General features: G+C 42.9%; 1 protein-coding gene across 1 annotated transcript in view; it reads right to left on the reverse strand.

Moving 5' to 3' along the window:
* Positions 1-320: 320 nt before the first annotated feature.
* MELK (maternal embryonic leucine zipper kinase) overlaps positions 321-17,984 on the reverse strand; it is a 43,127-nt gene continuing 25,463 nt past the window's right edge. The window contains exon 18 of the mRNA XM_064403942.1: positions 321-411. Coding sequence (XP_064260012.1) covers positions 336-411 — 76 coding nt within the window. The 3' untranslated portion in view covers positions 321-335. The remainder of the gene's footprint in view (positions 412-17,984) is intronic.

Consider the following 17,984-nt stretch of genomic DNA (forward strand, 5'->3'; position numbering starts at 1 on the left):
CTCATCATCTTTCCTTCCATCACTTATACACATAGTTAAGATCCTCCTGAGCTTGCTCTTCTCCAAGCTGAATAGTCCCAACTCTCTCAGCCTGTCCTCATAGAAGAGATGCTTCAATCTCTTCATCACCTTTGTGGTTGCGGGAGGCCACAATACTGGACACAACACTCCAGATGTGTCTCACCAGCAGTGAGTAAAAAGGAAAGCTCACGTCCCTCAGCCTTCTGGAGACATTCTTGCCCAGGATGCCATTGCCTTCTCTGCTGATTCAACTTTGTGTTCAGCAGGACACCTAATATTATTTGTGCCATCTGCTTTCCAGCTGGGTTGTGGTGTCATCCCTCCCCATGGGCAGTACTTAGCTTTTTACTTTTTTGAACTTCACGAGGTTCTTCTCTGGCTTGTTGGCATCTAGTCAGAGTGAAAATAAAAAAAAAAGCCCTTCTAAGAGAAGGATGTAATAACTGGAGTTGCATTTGTATTAGTCAGCTAAACAGAGATGGTCTTACCAGAGGTGTGACACTATGAGGATGGAACCAGAAGTCTCAATTTGCACACTTAGAAAAACACACACTGAATGTGTCTGGACAGTGTCTGGACAGCAGTTCAGCACAGCCCCTTGCAGGGCTCATTGCAATATATGGTCTTGAAGAATTGTATTGCCTGGGCTGTTGGAGTCCACTCCGGCTAGCTAGGGACCCTTGCCCACATGATAATTCATAGACAAAGGTAAAAAATTAGAGGAGCGTTCTCCTCCATGTGGGAAACATTGTCCTTTATTCCAAGACACACATCAGGCGGACAAACCCACAGGAGAAAAGAGGGCTTTCCCTAGCAGCAGGGAGCTTTTGTACCCCCCCAGGATGGGGACAGAGGGAGAGGTCCACAGCCAATGGGACACCAGTGAGGAGTGGTGATGGGAGGGGTAACCCAGGGGAGAGACCACCAGGTGGTACCGGGACAGGTGAGGGAAAGACCTTGTGATGGGGAAATGGGGTAACAAACCACACGATATAACATAAGCTATACAGTGCAATATAAGACTATTCTGTGCAAATTCCCAATCACCCAGTGCAAGAGAACAACTAAACAACATGGTCTGTGGGCATGTGCCCTGTCTTCCTGTATCATGCCAAACAATAGCTGCAATGGGAAGGAGCATTTTTCAATCCTAAGACACTGAAGAGGGTTCCAGGTTTTTGTCTTTCCCAACAACTGACATGTCTGGAGAGGTGGGCTATCCCAAATAGACCTTATCTTATCTCTCTATCAATATTTTGAAGCTCAAATCCTCTCTTCCCTGCATACACCTCCTAGAACCAAAAAGACCATTTCAAACCATATGCATGGGCAAACAACACCTCTCACACCTTGGAGGCAGTGTAAATCAACCGGTCAGGAGTCGAGAGAGCATGTAAAGATGCTTGCTTTCCCATGTTAAATGTTCAAAACGACAGGTAAAATGCAAATCCCTCATAACTTCAAAAGGGACAGAAGCCTAGCTGAGTTCCTTCAGCAGAGGGCTTGATGCTGATATTGGAGGAGTTGCATCCAAAGTGATATTCAGATCTCTGGTTGCAGAAAATAGAACACAGTGCTTGCAATCCATGGGGGCAGGTTTGGCACACTGCTGTTAAATGGAGTTCTACTAATTATTTACAAGGCGTATCCTTAAAGATCCTTTCTATGATTAAATTATCATAAAATGTTTTAATACATGAAAATCACCAAAGAGGATGTATTTGCAAGTGATTTTTTTTTGTTTACATTTGATAGGACAAATAAAAAGTAATTGCTTTTCAGGATGAGCTTGTGCTCATTTGTATGATTATGACTTTTTGATTAACCTTTTTTTTTCCCTTTCTGTTCTGTACATAGCAAGCAGGATCATCTCCTCTTGTAACTTTATCATTTTAATAAACCTTGCCATGCCAGCAGCATCCCGGAGACCATTGTGACCTGCCCATGACCACCTGAGCCCTACTTGATTTAATGAATTTACCTTACACAATCTTTGAAAACAACTTTAATCAAATCCATATGATACACCAAAAGCTCAATGGATGCTCTTGTTACATGTTGGTGGAAGGGGGGAGTGTGTGTGTGTTTGTGTGTGTTTGTGTGTGTTAATGTCCTGGGATGACTTTATGATGCTAGTATCCCCATTTGTCTGTTTAGCCCAGAAATAAGTTTTGTACCTTTAAGACTGGTTCTGCGAGCAAAGAGGGGAAGAGAAGAAGCGCAGAGTCTGCATCATGCTCCTAGACTATGTTGTCTACAGACAGACAGCAGAGAGAACTCTCCTTTGTTTTTTAGTTAGTTTCTAGCTAGCTAAAGCAGAGAAGTTCCCTAGATTATAGTTTTTCTTTTTCTTAGAACTGTTCAAACCTGCTCTAGACTGAGAACTCAGAAGAGCACCGAGAGGTCACACCTATAGCCCACTGGAGCCTAGCCTAGGCCACAGCAGTTTTCCAATGCCAAAAAGACTGATAACAGACTGAGTGAGCCAAGCTGCAGCCCACAAAGAAGACTTTCTGAGTTTGTCATCCCTTCAGAGAGGCGCGAAGATTTATCATTTAATATTTTTCATTTTTTGTGCTAGTAAATGCTTTGCATATTTTTTCACTTTTCTGCAAAGAAATCTTTTGCCAAATCTTTTTTTCCCCAGACCTTCTTTTAGGGGAGGAGCCACTTAGATTTGCTTTCTAAAGAGACCCCACTTCAGAAGTTTCCTCCAAAATTTGCCCTAAACCAAGACAGTTGTAAAAGTTCTTTGGTTTGTCTTTTTAAGAAGAAACTAGCTTTTTCTCTATGACCTTTTCTAAGTGAAACCATTCCCCTGAAGAATAGATTCACTTCTCTCAAAAAAAAGAGAACAGTAAGAACAGCCATACAAGTCTATTCAGTTCATCTCATTGTGATAGGATCATCCCAGTATGGAACATCCATGGAGGAGTATAGTAAGATAGCCATTTCTTTACTAAGGTTTTAATTAAATAATCTCCCACTAAATAATGATTTATAATTCATGAGTGTCAGTATCTCATTTTTAGCAAGATTTCCAACTTAGAAAAAGAGGGGCAGAAGTACCACACCAGTCCTTGAGTTTATAAAGTAGTTGCAAAAAAAATCACAGGAAAAGAGATGGAAAAAGGAAGAGTTGACTATACCGTATATAAACTGGTCAAAATTGCAAAGCCACAGCACATTGAAAAAAGCTACACACAGAGTGACACACAACTTGGAAGCAAGCCAAGTGACTGAGACACTATCCCCAGCAGGTTGTGATATGTTGGTCTCTGTCACAGCAGCACCTCCAAGAGGGGGAACTGCTGCCCACTGCACCCTCATCAAAGCCATCTCCAGAGTCGACACAGGCTGCAAGGCTGCAGAGCGGGCTTCCGACAGCGGGGGACACTCTCTGGTGCCCCGAGGGTACCGAGGGCATCTAGGCTAGTCTCATTTGCAGCAGAAGAGTCACTGGAGACATCGGTAGAGGATAAAAGGCCGACTCTCAGCAGGGAGCCAGTCCAAGGTTTATTTGGAGCTCCTGAGGGAGCCCCACTCCTCAGTGGGTGCCCTGCTCAGAGTAAAACAAAAGGAATCTCAAGGTTACATTTAAAGGGGGGGAGGAAACTGAGGGTAGATACATTTGCTGACCAGTAAAGACCCTCCAGGGATGAAACCTTAGGGATGGATATTTGGGATGGCATATAAAATAATACTTAGGGGGCTGAGCCCTGGCCTTGGACTAATCACAGTTCTAGATAGAGGGGATGGGATGCTGAGTGACTGAGAGCCAGGGCGGGGATTTGGGAAATTATCTCAACACAGGAGAATGATTACACAGGTAGAGGAAGAGGGTACAAAAAGCGGTACATAATTTAGGGAAAATAAGGGGATACAAAATCAAAACTATTACAAAGTATAAAAGCACAACTACAACATCCCCCAGAAGTTACATTGAAATGACCTCTCTCCTCCTGCTACTACATTGAAATGACCTCTCTGCTTACTAAGGGAGATCTCTTGAAGTCAAGATATGCGTTTTGCTTCAGGTTGAACAAAACATTTGCCCTGACCCTGAAAACAAAGTCAAGGAGAATTATTTATGATGACTCTTGGCTGAATTTTCACGGGGAAAGGAGATCAGCAAACTAAGCACCCAGACCAGATGTATGGAGAAGCTCATGGGCAGGACAGGCTTGGTCCCGAAGAGGTCACAGGAAAACCCCTGCCGAGGAGTGATTGCTTCATACCAGAGTAGTATAGCGATCTGCACAGCCCTTTACCACAGCTTGCCATGTTGCTTGCTCATTTCCCACATCACTGGAGGCCCAGCGATGAGCATGCAGGTAATGCTCACCATTCCCTACTCATGAAAACTCATGAAAAGGTAATCAAAGATTAACCAAGGTAATCAAAGGTAAACCAAGGTTAATCAAATAATCACAGAATAGTTTGTGTTGAAAGGAACATTAAAGATCACTTTGTTCCAATGTTTCCATCATGGGCAGGGACAACTTCTATTAGATCAGCTTGCTTCTAGCTCCATGCAACCTGGTCTTGACCACTTCCAGGGATAAATTATCCATGAGCCTGAGCCCTATTCCCAAAGCCTTATGGAAGCTCAGTCGGTTGCAGCCCATGCCATTAGTGTGGCTGGGTGGCTGTGGACTCATAATATTACGAAACAAGGATTCCAGGATTTGGGGTACAGAAGTGACCCACTCTGCACCTTAAGTGCATTTGCAGTTCTCTTCTCCAGACTTAAAATTCACATTTCCATAAAGCCCTTGCAACTTGGCCCAAAGCACTGTCATTGTCAGAGGGGCTGCTAGCCCCTTTTCAGTGCTCTGCTTCAGGGTCAGTTCACTCTGCAGAAGCTGCCTGGTCTCAGGTACTTTCCCCACCAAGGCTCTCCCCAGCACAAGACTTTTCATTGCAAGCTGGTGCTTGCCAAGGGAGAGAGCAGAGGGTCATGCATGAACAGAAAAACAGGAGCTTGCTTTCCGCTGCAGCACACTGCCTTCTTCTCCCGTCTTTCCCAAAACACTTGCCAGCCCCTGAGGAGAAAGCCTGCAACACCCCCTCTGTACCATGAGCTCCCAGGAGAGCATAGGAGGAATGTCCCCTCTACTGCCCCTGGGTCTAGCATCCTACTCTGGATCTGTGCCTCACTGCTGCCCTTTGGGGTTCTGCATCTGACATTGTTCATCTGACTCCTGTGCTGCAGTAGGCTGGGATTCCCCAGCATCCTGTCAGGTCCCCTCTTAGTGCAATGTCCTTTCCTTTCTATCCACACACACACCTGTCACAGAACTATTTCTATAAAACTGAGTATGTCTGTGTAGTGGTGCTGTGTCTGAGCAGCTATGGGGAGGCTCTTAGCCATGCATGAGAAGTGGGACACAATTTGGGGATGATTATGATTAAGTTTATTGCTAGTAGAGTATCTAAGTATTACTGATATCTACATAAAACTATCTAAAAAAGTATCTAAATAACAACTCATAACAATAGTAACTCATCTATTGCAATAGATTACAGTATCATTGAGTCACAGTCTCTCCTGTTGAGTCACAAGCCTTGGTGAGACTCTCTCTTTGTCTGAGCTTTCCAGAGAAGTCTAGGTCTACTTAGTCTCAGATCTGGTCACAGTCTGTATCTAAAGGATTATGGTATAAGCAGGTTCAGCTAGAAATATACAGGTTTACAGTTGGCCTTTCAGAATTCACACATCACAGGTAGTTTTTTTTTTCCTGTAAGTGTGTACTGAACAGGATTTTATCTAACCAGCCCAGATCCCAATGTTAAAACTCTCTTTTATCCCACAAGTTAAACAAAACAGAAAATCTATTACTATGCAACTAATTAAAAATGGATGAGTTCCTAGCTGCTGAGCTTTTAATTAAAAGAAAACCTGTATTACCCTGATCATTTGTATGAGGAGGCTGTAAAGTATTGCTGCACAGTGATATAGAGAGAGTTTAGAAGATTTGAGTGCAGATCTCCATGTTTCAAAATGAAGATATTGCTACCAACAGCAGGAAGCCACTTTACTGTTTCCCATTTGGGAGCTCTCCTTTATCCTACCTAAATTTCCCTTTGCCAGCACTCGAGATCAGCACATCCAGGAACTCAGCTACATTTTCCTAGCTGGCTTGTGAAGCTGAAACCCTGAAAAGAAACACTGGAGCAAGGCTGAATATTTTCCTCTGCTTCTTCCTTTCCCAGATAGTCTATGGTCTTATAGAGAATTTCAAATTGCAAACAAAAATTTGATTTTCACCATTGCTAGCACCATTTTATAAGGTAAATCTGAATAATTTCTCTTCTTGGGAAAATGTTTATTGCTTTTTCTTATTAGGGCCAACTTTACCGAATCATGTTATTCTCAGTGCTTGCTTCCTATATTGCTTCTCAGCCTCATGAAACCCCTTAAAACTTCCCTGGTGTTTCCTGAGCACCATGAGTGTACTGTCTGGTGTGGATAGGGATCTTCTCTGAGTTTAAACGTAGGGAATTCTCTCCCTGGCCAGACCTTTATGGGGACATCCAGTTCCTGCAATCCAGGAGAAGGCCTGGTAGAGTTCAAGATAATTTCCAGTGCCGGAGGTCCCAAGCCTGCTACTGTATCTCAGCTTGCAAATACCACTGGCATTCATAAAATCATAGAATCACAGAACAGTTTGAGCTGAAGGGATATTAAAGATTACTTTGTCCAAATCCCCTGAAATGAACAGCTCTCCCACATGTATGAGTAAGCTCCCTCCTGATTGGGATAGACAAGTGTTCACATATGATTTTATAAGCATCATAAAATATCACATATCACATTTATATCAAAAAGAAAGCTTTTGAAGTTGTTGTTGCTCATTGCAGGGGTGTTGGATTAGATGGTTATTAAAGGTCTATTCCAACCTGAAGGTTTTTTTAATTCTATGAATATTGCTTGGCATCAGCAATCTGACATGGGAATTGTCTCCTGTAGGATATTTTGGGGTATTTAGTTCTCTTTACAGAGTTTCTTATGAATCATAGTTCTTTCTTGGGATTGTGATGTAGTCTGAAGGTTTAACCTCATCTTGCTGTTGAAGCCAAAAGTTTGTCCATGACAGATTTTTCTCCTTTTACCAGCAGATAAAAGGGAGAATTTTGTCCTAGAAAGGATGGTTGTTAACTCATTTTTCTGTACTGCCTTCAGGAAAAGTGGCAATCACTTCAGAAAACTCAAGCCCGGATGAGGGGAGTGGACAGGAAGGAGAGACAGAAAACTGTAATCCATGAGAAGCAGCCAAGTACCTGGAGAGATTTTGGGATGTAATGAGCCCTTGGGGAAGGCAGGCCAAGAGCATCCTTCACAGGAAGGCTTTGAGTGGGAGACAAAGGACCTCAGAGCTGTCATGAACTGTGAAGGCACAAGAGTTCTGGAAGAAAGGAGAAACTGGTGGAACAGGCAGGGAGGAGGACAAAGAAGGTGATACAGATAAGAAGGGCCACAAGGCTGTGAGGCACGAGATTGAGTGGAAGGAAAATTTGCCATAGCAAAAGAGTAGTACTAAGAGTAGAGAAAGGCCACAGTCTGCATCTCTAGGTTTGTGATCAATGATGACAGCAAACACCCCAAGAGCTAATGCCAAGGACAGGGCTCGGCAGCTGTATGTCTTACATGGACTTTGGAAGATGAGGTAAGACTTTGTGACAGCTTTCTGTGAAGGCCTTGGACTGGGACAGCTGCCCAGCTCCCAGGAAGTAAGAGCTACCTCTGGTTCTGCCTAGCCCAAAACAAATCAGAAGGTTGTTGATGCAACATATAAATGACTTCATTTCTTTTTGAGGACATATTGGTTATTTTGAGGAGTAAATGGTTATTTTCTTGTGATGATGACTCAAGGAAGTAGGAAGGGCTAAAGAAGAATTTCTCATTATGATTATTGCTTCTCTGCTGCAGAAACACAATGAATTCTGCCCGTTACTTCCAGTAGAAAATTCTTCCCCTTCCCTTTCCTTCCTCAAAGAGAAGGTCCTTAAATTATTGTCATCTAAAGATACAAACACAGTTTATTTTCCCAACACTTGATTAGGCATATTATTTCCACTTTTTATATTTAACGTTTAAGTTTAATCATGAAGTTGCTAACCATAAAAAAACTATTAAATGAATATAATACATTCAAAAAAATTAGTATTTCAGAATGAGCACTTAAAAAGAAAATTTATGCATGGAAACAATGGAGAATTACAATTAAGAACTCTAGGGATTGGAGAGTGATTTGTCCAGCCATTACACAGTCATTTCAATTTAAATTAAAATTGCAACTATTTCCTAGTCTACTAAAAATATGTGGTGTCACATTAAGAGTTTTAATGCACTTTCCTCTAGGGAATGTAGCAAAGCTAGTTAGTAGCACATAAATAACTAAGTATTGGAAACTGAATAAATTCTTTGCCAAAACACTAATATGATAAAACCAAAAAATGGCAGTAGATGAGTTTATTTTCCCTAGTGAAGTGCAGCACCCATATTAAATCAAAGAAACAGTTCACAGGGTGTCCAAGTCTACATGGTTTAACCAGAGTTGACTGATAAAAATAAATAAAAGTCTGCCAGGTATATTTTTCTAACCTGACGGGTGCCTGTGTGAATGATGCTGCATACTTTATTAACAAACTACAACGGTGCTGTTGAAATGTACAATTATCCCTCATTCACCTAGAATATGCAAAATAAGTCACTATGGTCTATCCAATATCTCTGATGTAGGGAAAGCTGGCTTACTCTTTACGTTTTCAGATTTTAGCTTAGTGATTGAGCTTTAAGGTTTAACCACTGCAAAACATGTTTTCAGAAATAGAGGTTTTTACTGAGTTGCTGTATTCAAATCTACTTTAAGATCTGACTGATCAAAATGTACCCATTCACCAAGCCAAAGACAGCCTTCAGGTGAGCTTGAATGGCTTTTACAATTCAGAAGGTACTTGGGATCTGGGAGCACCACCTGCTGTGCTGGGTGTACTAGGCAGTTTTCATAAAGAACAGGACAATGTGTTTTGGTTGCTTCACTCACCACCTCTGTACCTGGTTTCCAGACAAACACTAAGAACTTGCAGCTCACTCATTCTGACTCCCAGTGCTGTAGGTAGGACATCAGCTGTGGGGGAAATACTCTCCCTTGACCTGATGCTCTGAGCAGTGCAGCTACCTTCACACCTAAAGGGAAGAATCTCCTTCCTGCTCCGATGCTCAGAAATGAAAAGGAACACATCCTGTCTGTAAGTGCCTTCATACCTCTCATGCCCAGCTAGAGATTTGTCAGTGGGGTGTTTCTTCTTGCACCATCATTAACAGATCACTGTGCTGTGCAGTTTCATGCAATGCCTGCACCTGCAGAAGGGTGGGATGTGGCGTGTGGGATGGATGGCAACTGTCAGATGTGAATGTAAAGATGTGTTCTGAGGTCATGGGAAACATATCCCAAGCATTCAGCAGACTTTAGGAACAAGAGAGTTTAATGCAAAACTTTTTTGAAGCCTGTTTGCTATTACAGCTCTCAAACTTAAAGCTTTAGGGACCAGCACCTACTACCAAATACATTATTATGAAACAACTAAAATTTTATTATCCATCTCTCCCAACAAAAAATTGGCTGCATTTAGACATTGAAATAACTTTCCATATAGCATTCCCAGTTGTTTTTTCAACTTGTTATTTTCATAAATTTCATATATCAGTATTGTAATTCCTTCAGTTAGTATATTGACTTTAATTTAGTAAAACAAAAGGCAAACAACCAGACTAATAGCCTCAACCCTGACCAAGCCTGGATAGCCAAGTCTGTGTGGTTTTCCTTTGCATTGCATCTACACCAAAACTCACTTTATGAGCTCAATAATTAGCTTAACTTCAATATGCAAACATATTTTGATTCTTCTTTCTCAAAATTTAATTCTATTTTTGTCTACTTATATTATGCAGATGCTTCTATCTTAAAGCAAACCAGCTGCAATTTCTCATTTGAGTTCTTCTGCCCCTTGCATCTGAACCATCTACTTTTCTGCAAAGCCATCCAGTTAGACAAGTTCTGAAGGAAAGAGACAAAGAAAACCAACAAGAATGACAGTCTCTATGAAATATATCTTCCTTGTTTTAATTTTAACGCACAGTTTTTTAAAAAGGATATGCACATCAAGATTTGAATGGAAAAATAATTTAAACATGTGAACTGGTAGGGTAGGGGTAAAGCAGGGAGGGTTCCCTCTTTTCTGTTCCTCAAAATAAGATCAACATATCACAGTTTAAGACATCAAAATTACTCCAGTCCTGCTTTGTGAACTGGTTTTCTTAGTAATCTGTAAGAAAAAGGCAAAAGACACTTCATACTGCAATAGATAAAAAAAAAAGAAGTGTGATTGCCAGAAGGACAGAGGTCACTCCATGAATTAATGAGATAAGGGAGTAAGAAAGATTAAAGATCATCTGCTGAAGAGGGTAGAACTTCTGGTAGGCTCTTCAATAATTTGTCTGGGACTACTCTTGCTAAGTGTATTTATTAGTGGCCTAGACACAAACTGTAAGAAGCACTACAGAAATATGCAAAGTGAGAGATCACAGAATTACACAATCATTAAGGTTGGAAAAGACCTCTAAGATCAAATACATCAAAGGGTTAATGCAGCATCCCCACTAACCCATGTCCCCATGTGCCATATCCACACATCTTTGGAACACTTTCAGGGATGGTGACTTCATGACTATCCTGGACAGCCTGTGCCAAGGCTTGACAACCACTCTGTTACAGATTGACAAGGGTGTTGGCCAACCAAATATCTCTCAATGCTGCAGCCACCTCACTGGCCAGAACCTGAAGGGGGCAGGATTCAAACCAATGGGAGCATCCAGACTGGGTCTTTCAAATTACTTATATAAAGGAGGGGTTGGGAGATAAAACTCTTGGTGCCACACGAACATCTGGGGTGAGTGGTCTCTGTATCCTTGCCCCTCACCCCCCTATGTGTGACCTAACACCACTTCAGTGAAGAAATTTTATATAATACCCGTCCAAACCCCCCCCTGTTGTCACTTGAGGCCGTTTCCTCTGATCCTGCAGTTAGTTGACTGGGAGTAAAGTCCAACCCCACCTTTCTATAACCTTCTTTCTGAGAGTTGTAGAAAACAAAAAGGTCCCCATCAAACGTCTTTTTCTCCAGGCTGAACCCCTCCAGCTCCCTCAGCTGCTCCTCATCAGAGTTCTCCCCAGCTCCATTGTCCTTTTGTGGACACAATCCTGCAGATCTATAGAATATTCTAAGTTGGAAGGAACCCACTAGGATTATCAAAGTCCAGCTCCTAGCCCTGCACAGGACAGTCCCAAGAATCACACCTGTGCCTGAGAACGTTGTCCAAATGCTTTTTGAACTCTGTCAGGCTTGGTGCTATGACTACTTTTCTGGGGAGCCTGTAACTGAATCATGTGCAAACTTATTTTGCATCCCTTTGAGTCCTGCAGCCAAGATGTTTATGAAGATGTTGAGCTATAATATGTTACTATCTGATTATCAGAGGGAGATGCCTCTACCCAAATTAAGGTGCAAGCAACACCGTCAATAGTATGGATTTTATTTAATAACGTGAGGTAGACAGAGATTTAAAAAAATAGAAAAGAGAGTAGGGGGGAAGAGAAAGAGAGTGAGAGAAAGAGACAGATGAAGTAGAAAGATAGTCACCATCCCTGTGGATCCAGACAGCATTCCTCTTCATCCTGGGCTTCTTAGTGGTAGGGATCCTGAGGTTCCTCAAAACTTCTCACCATTTATACATTTTAGCAACAAAGAAATTAATTGACTACACAGTTGTCCTATTGGTTAAATGATTCTTTCTCTTCCAATTCTACTTTGTCCCATGCTGTCTTCCTCTTCATTTATTTCAGTGGGTTTCTTGCTTTAATCAGTGGGCTATGGTATCCCCCTGCAAGACCTGTCAGAGATGATTTTCACCCTAGCTGCTGAGTGCACTTTCCTTGTGGATACACAAAGACTTGTTTACCTTTTCTCAGACCTGAGATAAATGGACAATAGTGTCACCTTTGTGTTATCTCAAGTTCCCATTAGGTGGTTTAACTAACAGTCCACATTCCAGGAATCCAGGAGGTATATTTGGGATGGGATAGAAAGGGGGAGGGGGAATGGTGGAGAGGGAAATGGGGGAGTGGGCTTTGGTGGTGACAGATTGCACAGTTTGCTACAGTAGAGTCTTCAGCAATTTTAGTGTTTGAGGAAATGGTGGTCTTTAAGTCTCTTTACACAGTATCAAAAGGTCTACTGAAATCAAAAAAATTATTTTCTACTGGCTTCCCTTTATCATCTAGGTGGGTTACCTTGTCAAGGAAAGGAATCAGATTTGATAAGCAGGACTTTCATTAAACCATGCTGGCTGTGACCTATGCCTATGCAGCCCTCCAGGTGTTTTTCAATACCTCTCAGAATAATCTTCTCCAGAACCTTATCAGGCACTGCAGGGTCGGCCTCCTTGTGCTTTATGACAGCTTCCACTCAACTGGGACCTCTCCAGATTTCCAAGATGTTCACATATCAAGAGAAACCTCACAATGACATCAGCCAGCTCTTTGAGTAGTCTCAGATGAATCCCATCAGGCTCCATAGATTTACAGGGATGCAGCTGGTGCAGCAGATCCCTACAACTTCAGGATCAACTGTGAGTTTGTCACTCTCAAGCCATGGTCATTCAGCTCAGGGCACTGGAACTCCCTTAGCCCATGCTGAAGAGAGGTAAGGAAAACAATACATCTCCCTGCCTTGTTAAATTCTCTGTTTGTGAGGTGACCACCCTCATTCTGGAATAGGCCAATGTAATTCCTCCACTGTTTTTAAAACCCTCTTTTTATTGTCCCCCACAGTTCTGGCAAGTTTCAACTCCAGTTACACTTTGGCTGCAAAAATTGTCTTCCTGCAGAGCACCATCTCTGTGGTCCTGCTATGCCACCCAACCTTCTCCTGCTGGGCATACCCCTTTCTTTCCTGCTTCACTTCCAAAAGAAGATCCCTGTTCAGCCAAACCAGCCTTGTGTCTCATCTGTTCGACTTTCTACATTTTGGAATTGCTGTTTCCTGTGCCCATAAGAGGTGATACCTGAAAAGTGACCCACACTAATGGACCCCAGCACCTTCAGAAGAATTTTCCCACGGATCTGGATCACTATTTCCCTGAGCAGCCAAAAGTCTGCTTTACTCATGTCCAAGGGTGAAAATTGAAAATTTCCTGACACTTTTCCTCCTAGCAACAGAAATTTTAAACTAAATCACTTTGTGGCTGCTGGAGCAAGATAGCCACCAATAATGTCATTCATGCAATCCTCTCTGTTAACAAGCAATAAATCAAGGAGGACATCTTTCCTAGTCAGCTCCCCTAGCACTTGTATGTGAAGTTGTCATCCAGGTGTTTTAGTAATCTTCGGGCCTGGATTGTACCAACTGTGTGATGCTCCCAGTTATTTTCTGACCAGCTGAAGTATCCCAGAAGGACAAGGGAAGTTGACTTGGATGCATTCCTTAGTTCTCCAAAGAAAAAACCCTTAGTTCCTTAGTTCTGTATCCCATAGTTCGGTTGGTGTTATTATCCAGGCTGGGAGATCTAAACTCTCACAGAGACATCTGCATCCTTTCAGTGCCCCTTGATTCCTTCCCAGAGGTTCTTAACTGTGACCTCCCTATATTCTAACCCTTCTGTTACATATGATGCCTCCCTCTTCCTCATCTGCCCTGCCTATTCTTCCTAAAGAGGCTGTAACTGTTCAATAGGGCACATCAATCATAGGACACATCCAGGTAAGGTTTCACTTATGCTAGTGATGTCAAATCACTGGGACTGGGCTAAGGATCCATGCTCTTCTTGTTTGTTCTTCATGCTGTATATATTGGAACAGAAACACTTCAGCTCTGGTCTGTTGTAGCCAACATCTCCCACCAGCACTCAATTCCTCAAGTTTTGGTGCATCATCCCACTGCCTCTCACTACCTGGATTTGTCCCTTCCCCCTTCCAAACTAGTTTAAAGCTTTATCGACTAATCTTCCTAGTTCCTATGCAAGAAACCTTTTTCCCCTCTGAGAAGTGCATCCCCTCAAGTGTCAACTGATCAGGTGTTGTATAGACCATCCCATGGTCAAAAACCCACCATTATTCTAATGATATCAGCCCCAAAGCCCAGTGTTGATCTGATGGATCTGCCTGCTCCTTTGAATATTGTTTCTTTGAATATTATTCCTTGGTACTGAAAGGACCATGGAAAACATTATCTGTGGTCCTGATCCTTCAACAATCATCCCTAGGTCCTGAAAATCCTTTTACCCTCAGACTTCTCTTTGTTGTCTCATCACTGCTGACTTGAAGAACCAGTAACAGATAATAATCAGAGAGCCTTAGTAGACTGGAGAGTTTTCCAGTAATGTCCCTTATTGACCTTCTGGGAAACAGTATAGTTCTCTGTAAATTGTGTCTAGGCTCCATATCAAACTCTCTGTTCCTCTTAGAAGGAATAATGAGAACTATTATTTTCCTCTTAACAAATCAGGGTGTGATGCGGAGGTGGATTGTGTTGCCCTAGTTGGCCCCACTCCATCCCAGAAGTACCTTCATACACCTCATCCATTGACTTTTTTGTTCCAGGCCTTCCTGCTTGTTACAAAAAGTGCCAGTCCTACTGGTCATCATAATGTTTTCAGGAGGAGGAGCTTTTCTCCTAGAACTGGCAGAGACCAGCTTCCAGCTCTCCTGTTCAACAGACCATTGACTAGATACATGACAGTGTTCTGAATCCATCTGGCTCTTTACTAAAACAGAAGTTCAGGACCCCTTAGGCTGTAGCACCTCTGAGAAGTCATCAATCTCTCATTCTCTTAGATACTATGTATTCACTTCCTTTCATTGTTTTTTCATCTGGTGATGCAGCACATCAACAACACCGGAAAAAGGAATCATTGAGCCTCACAGAGAGGCATCCAGCACTCCTGATAACCTGAGACTTGGAGAGCTGTATGTAGCATCAGTGGGTCTGGCTGTCTTGAGGCCTCTGACATGGCTGGTGCAGTGACTTCAGCAGCCACAGGGTCATGCCAAAACTACGGCAGTTCTGTGGCATGCCAAAACTATACTTGAGAGAGGATACACTATTAAGACTGGTGCTGAAAAGGTGTCTTTATGCCCTTTATCAACTATTTGGTCTGTTTCCTGTCTCTATTGGCTGCTTACAGAGAGCTGAAGAGTAGTGCATCCTGCTCATCCTATCCACAGAAACTGACATGGCACGTTCCCATTTTCTCACTCCTGTTCTCCTTGTTCTGGATCATCTGCACTCCCTAGAACCACTTTAAATCTCCCTTGCTGCTTCTGGCACTGCCCCCTCTTTACTCGTTGGCTGCCAAGGGCTTCCAGGTCTGGATGGGGTAGGTGGCTGTTGTTTGAGTAGCCCTGAGATCAGGTACCCTCCTGTACAGATGAATCTAACTCTCACTCTTAGACCTGTGTCAGCTGCCACTGATGCTGCCTCAGTAACAGACATGTATCTTTCTTGTCATGATGGACCCAAAATTGAAGATGATTGGATAGGAACAGAAGGGAGAAACAGAGAACATGTACACCAGAAAGAACATGAATATCCACAGCACAAAGCACTAGAAGCAGTAGAAAAACAACAAGGAGTGTGGCTATTGCATGAAATCCATACAGGGACTTACAAGAATGGGACTACCTTCTTTTAAAACAAGATGAACCAAGATCACCTCAACACTGGGATGATGAAATGGAGAGTCAAGAAAAGGCCCCAAAGTTTGGTAAATTCAGTCTTACAAATCATTCATTGGTAAGTTGTAATGACTCATATACTTGGACAAATGGTAGCATCATCAAGAGATAAGACTTAAGCACAATGGTAATGTCAAGACCATGTTCATGTACAATTGCCATGATTTCATCACAGCTGACAGCTCATACAGCCACTTGCTCTCAGTGAGATGGGGGAAAGAAATGGGAGGGTAAAAGTTAAAGCCCTTGGCTTGAGATCAGGACAGTTTACTATACAAAGAAAAAGCACAAGAGTAAATCAAGATATTAAATCCCCCCTTTCAATGGGCAGGAAGGTGCTCAGCCATGACAAGACTCCTTCATGCCTAACCAGAACTCAAGAATACAAATGCTGTCCCTCCCTTCTTATTTCTTTGTGTTGGTTTTGCATGGCCTAATTTTGGTAGCATGGGGGCCACAGAGGTGGCTTCTGTGTGAAATTGCTAGACGCTTCCACCACGTCTGGCAGAAACAATTCCTGATGGCTCTGAGGATGGATATGCTGCTGGCCAAGGTTGAGCCAATAAGAGATAATGGTAACGCTTCTGTAATAACATATTTAAGAAGAAATCAAAAACAAAGGTGGTGATGCAGTTTTAATTCTAGCTATAGAAGAGAAGGTGAGAACCTGTGAGAGGGACAACATGAAGACACCAAGGTCAATGCAGAAGGACGGGGAGGAGTGCTCCAGGCACTCCAGGCTCCTGGCCGACATTCCTTTGCAGGCCGTGGTGATGACCATGGTGAAACAACTGTGTGGCTGCAGCCCATGGGGATCCACGGGGGAGGTACAGATCCACCCGCAGCCCATAGGGATGCCCAGATCCACCTGCAGTTCTTGGAGGTGTCCACGCCAGAGCAGGTAGATGCCCAGAGGAGGCTGTGATGCAGTAGGAGACCTGGTGGTGAGAAGGGACCCCTGCTTCCAAACTGGAGCAGCCTGTCCTTGGAGGACTGCACCTCACAGAAGAGTGTCCCTCCAGCCATTTTGGGAGGACTGCTGCTTGTGAGATGGGACCCATACTGGAGAAATTCTCAGATAACTGCCTCCTATGGGAAGGGAGACCATGGTCTCACAGAGGAATGACTTCTCTCCCTAAGCCGAGCAGAAGAAAACCTTGTGTGATGAGCTGACCTCCATGTCATCTCCCTTCACTGTTGGTGGGAAGGAGGGAAGTGTTAGGGGGAAAAAGGGTATTTTTAAGGGCTTGTTTTATTTCTCATTTTACTGCACTGATTTTGATAGTAATAAATTCACTTAATATTTCTAAATTCAGCCCATTTTGCCTTTGGAGTGTTTTTTCCTGCTCCTTATCTCAGCTCATGAACCCTTCATTAAATTTTCTCTCCTCTGCCCAGCTGCAGCGGGGGAGGGTGTGAGAGTGGCTATTATGGATGCCTGGCATTTGGCCAGTGTCAAACCACAACATCCCCTCAGGGTGAAATGCTGACAATGACACCCTATGGCTGGAGATATCCCTTGGGTCAGTTGAGTTTGGCTACCCTGGCTGTGCCCCCTCCCAAATCCTTGTGCCCCCTGGACTGCTCACTATCAGAGCATGAGAAGCTGAAAAGCCCTTGACTTAGGTTAAGCATGTCCAGCAACAGCTAAAATATATGTGTGTTACCAAAGTTATCCTCCTCCTAAACCCAAAACATGGCATTGTACCAGCTCCTGGTACAATAAACTCTATTCCAGCCCAAACCAGGACAATAATGAATGTAAATGGAGTTTAGATTCCAAAAGAAATTCCAAGGGACTGACATTAGTACACATGCCTAGGAATAGCAAAGCAAGCACGCTTTAAAGACTGACAGATACTCATGACATTATACCACCTAGCTGAGCGAATGCAGGCTAACAAGACAAACCTTCTGGCCCTGTGTTTGTCTGTGCAAAGGCTTCCAGAAGCTTGGCACACAACCCATGCTTCTGCTCATCCACATAGCTCCTTTATTTGTTAATCCTTGCTTTTGTTTTTGGGAGGGGGAATTGTGGGAATCCTTAAAATCAGAAGGTTTTGGGAAAGTTGCAAAAGACAGGCCTCAGAGACTGTAAAACTGAGATTAGAGCTAAGCAGCAGCCATAAGATTTGTCAGCAGAAAAATTATATAAATAGAAAGTAA

The sequence above is a fragment of the Passer domesticus genome, chromosome Z, assembly GCF_036417665.1.
Source record: "Passer domesticus isolate bPasDom1 chromosome Z, bPasDom1.hap1, whole genome shotgun sequence".
Lineage (NCBI taxonomy): Eukaryota > Metazoa > Chordata > Aves > Passeriformes > Passeridae > Passer > Passer domesticus.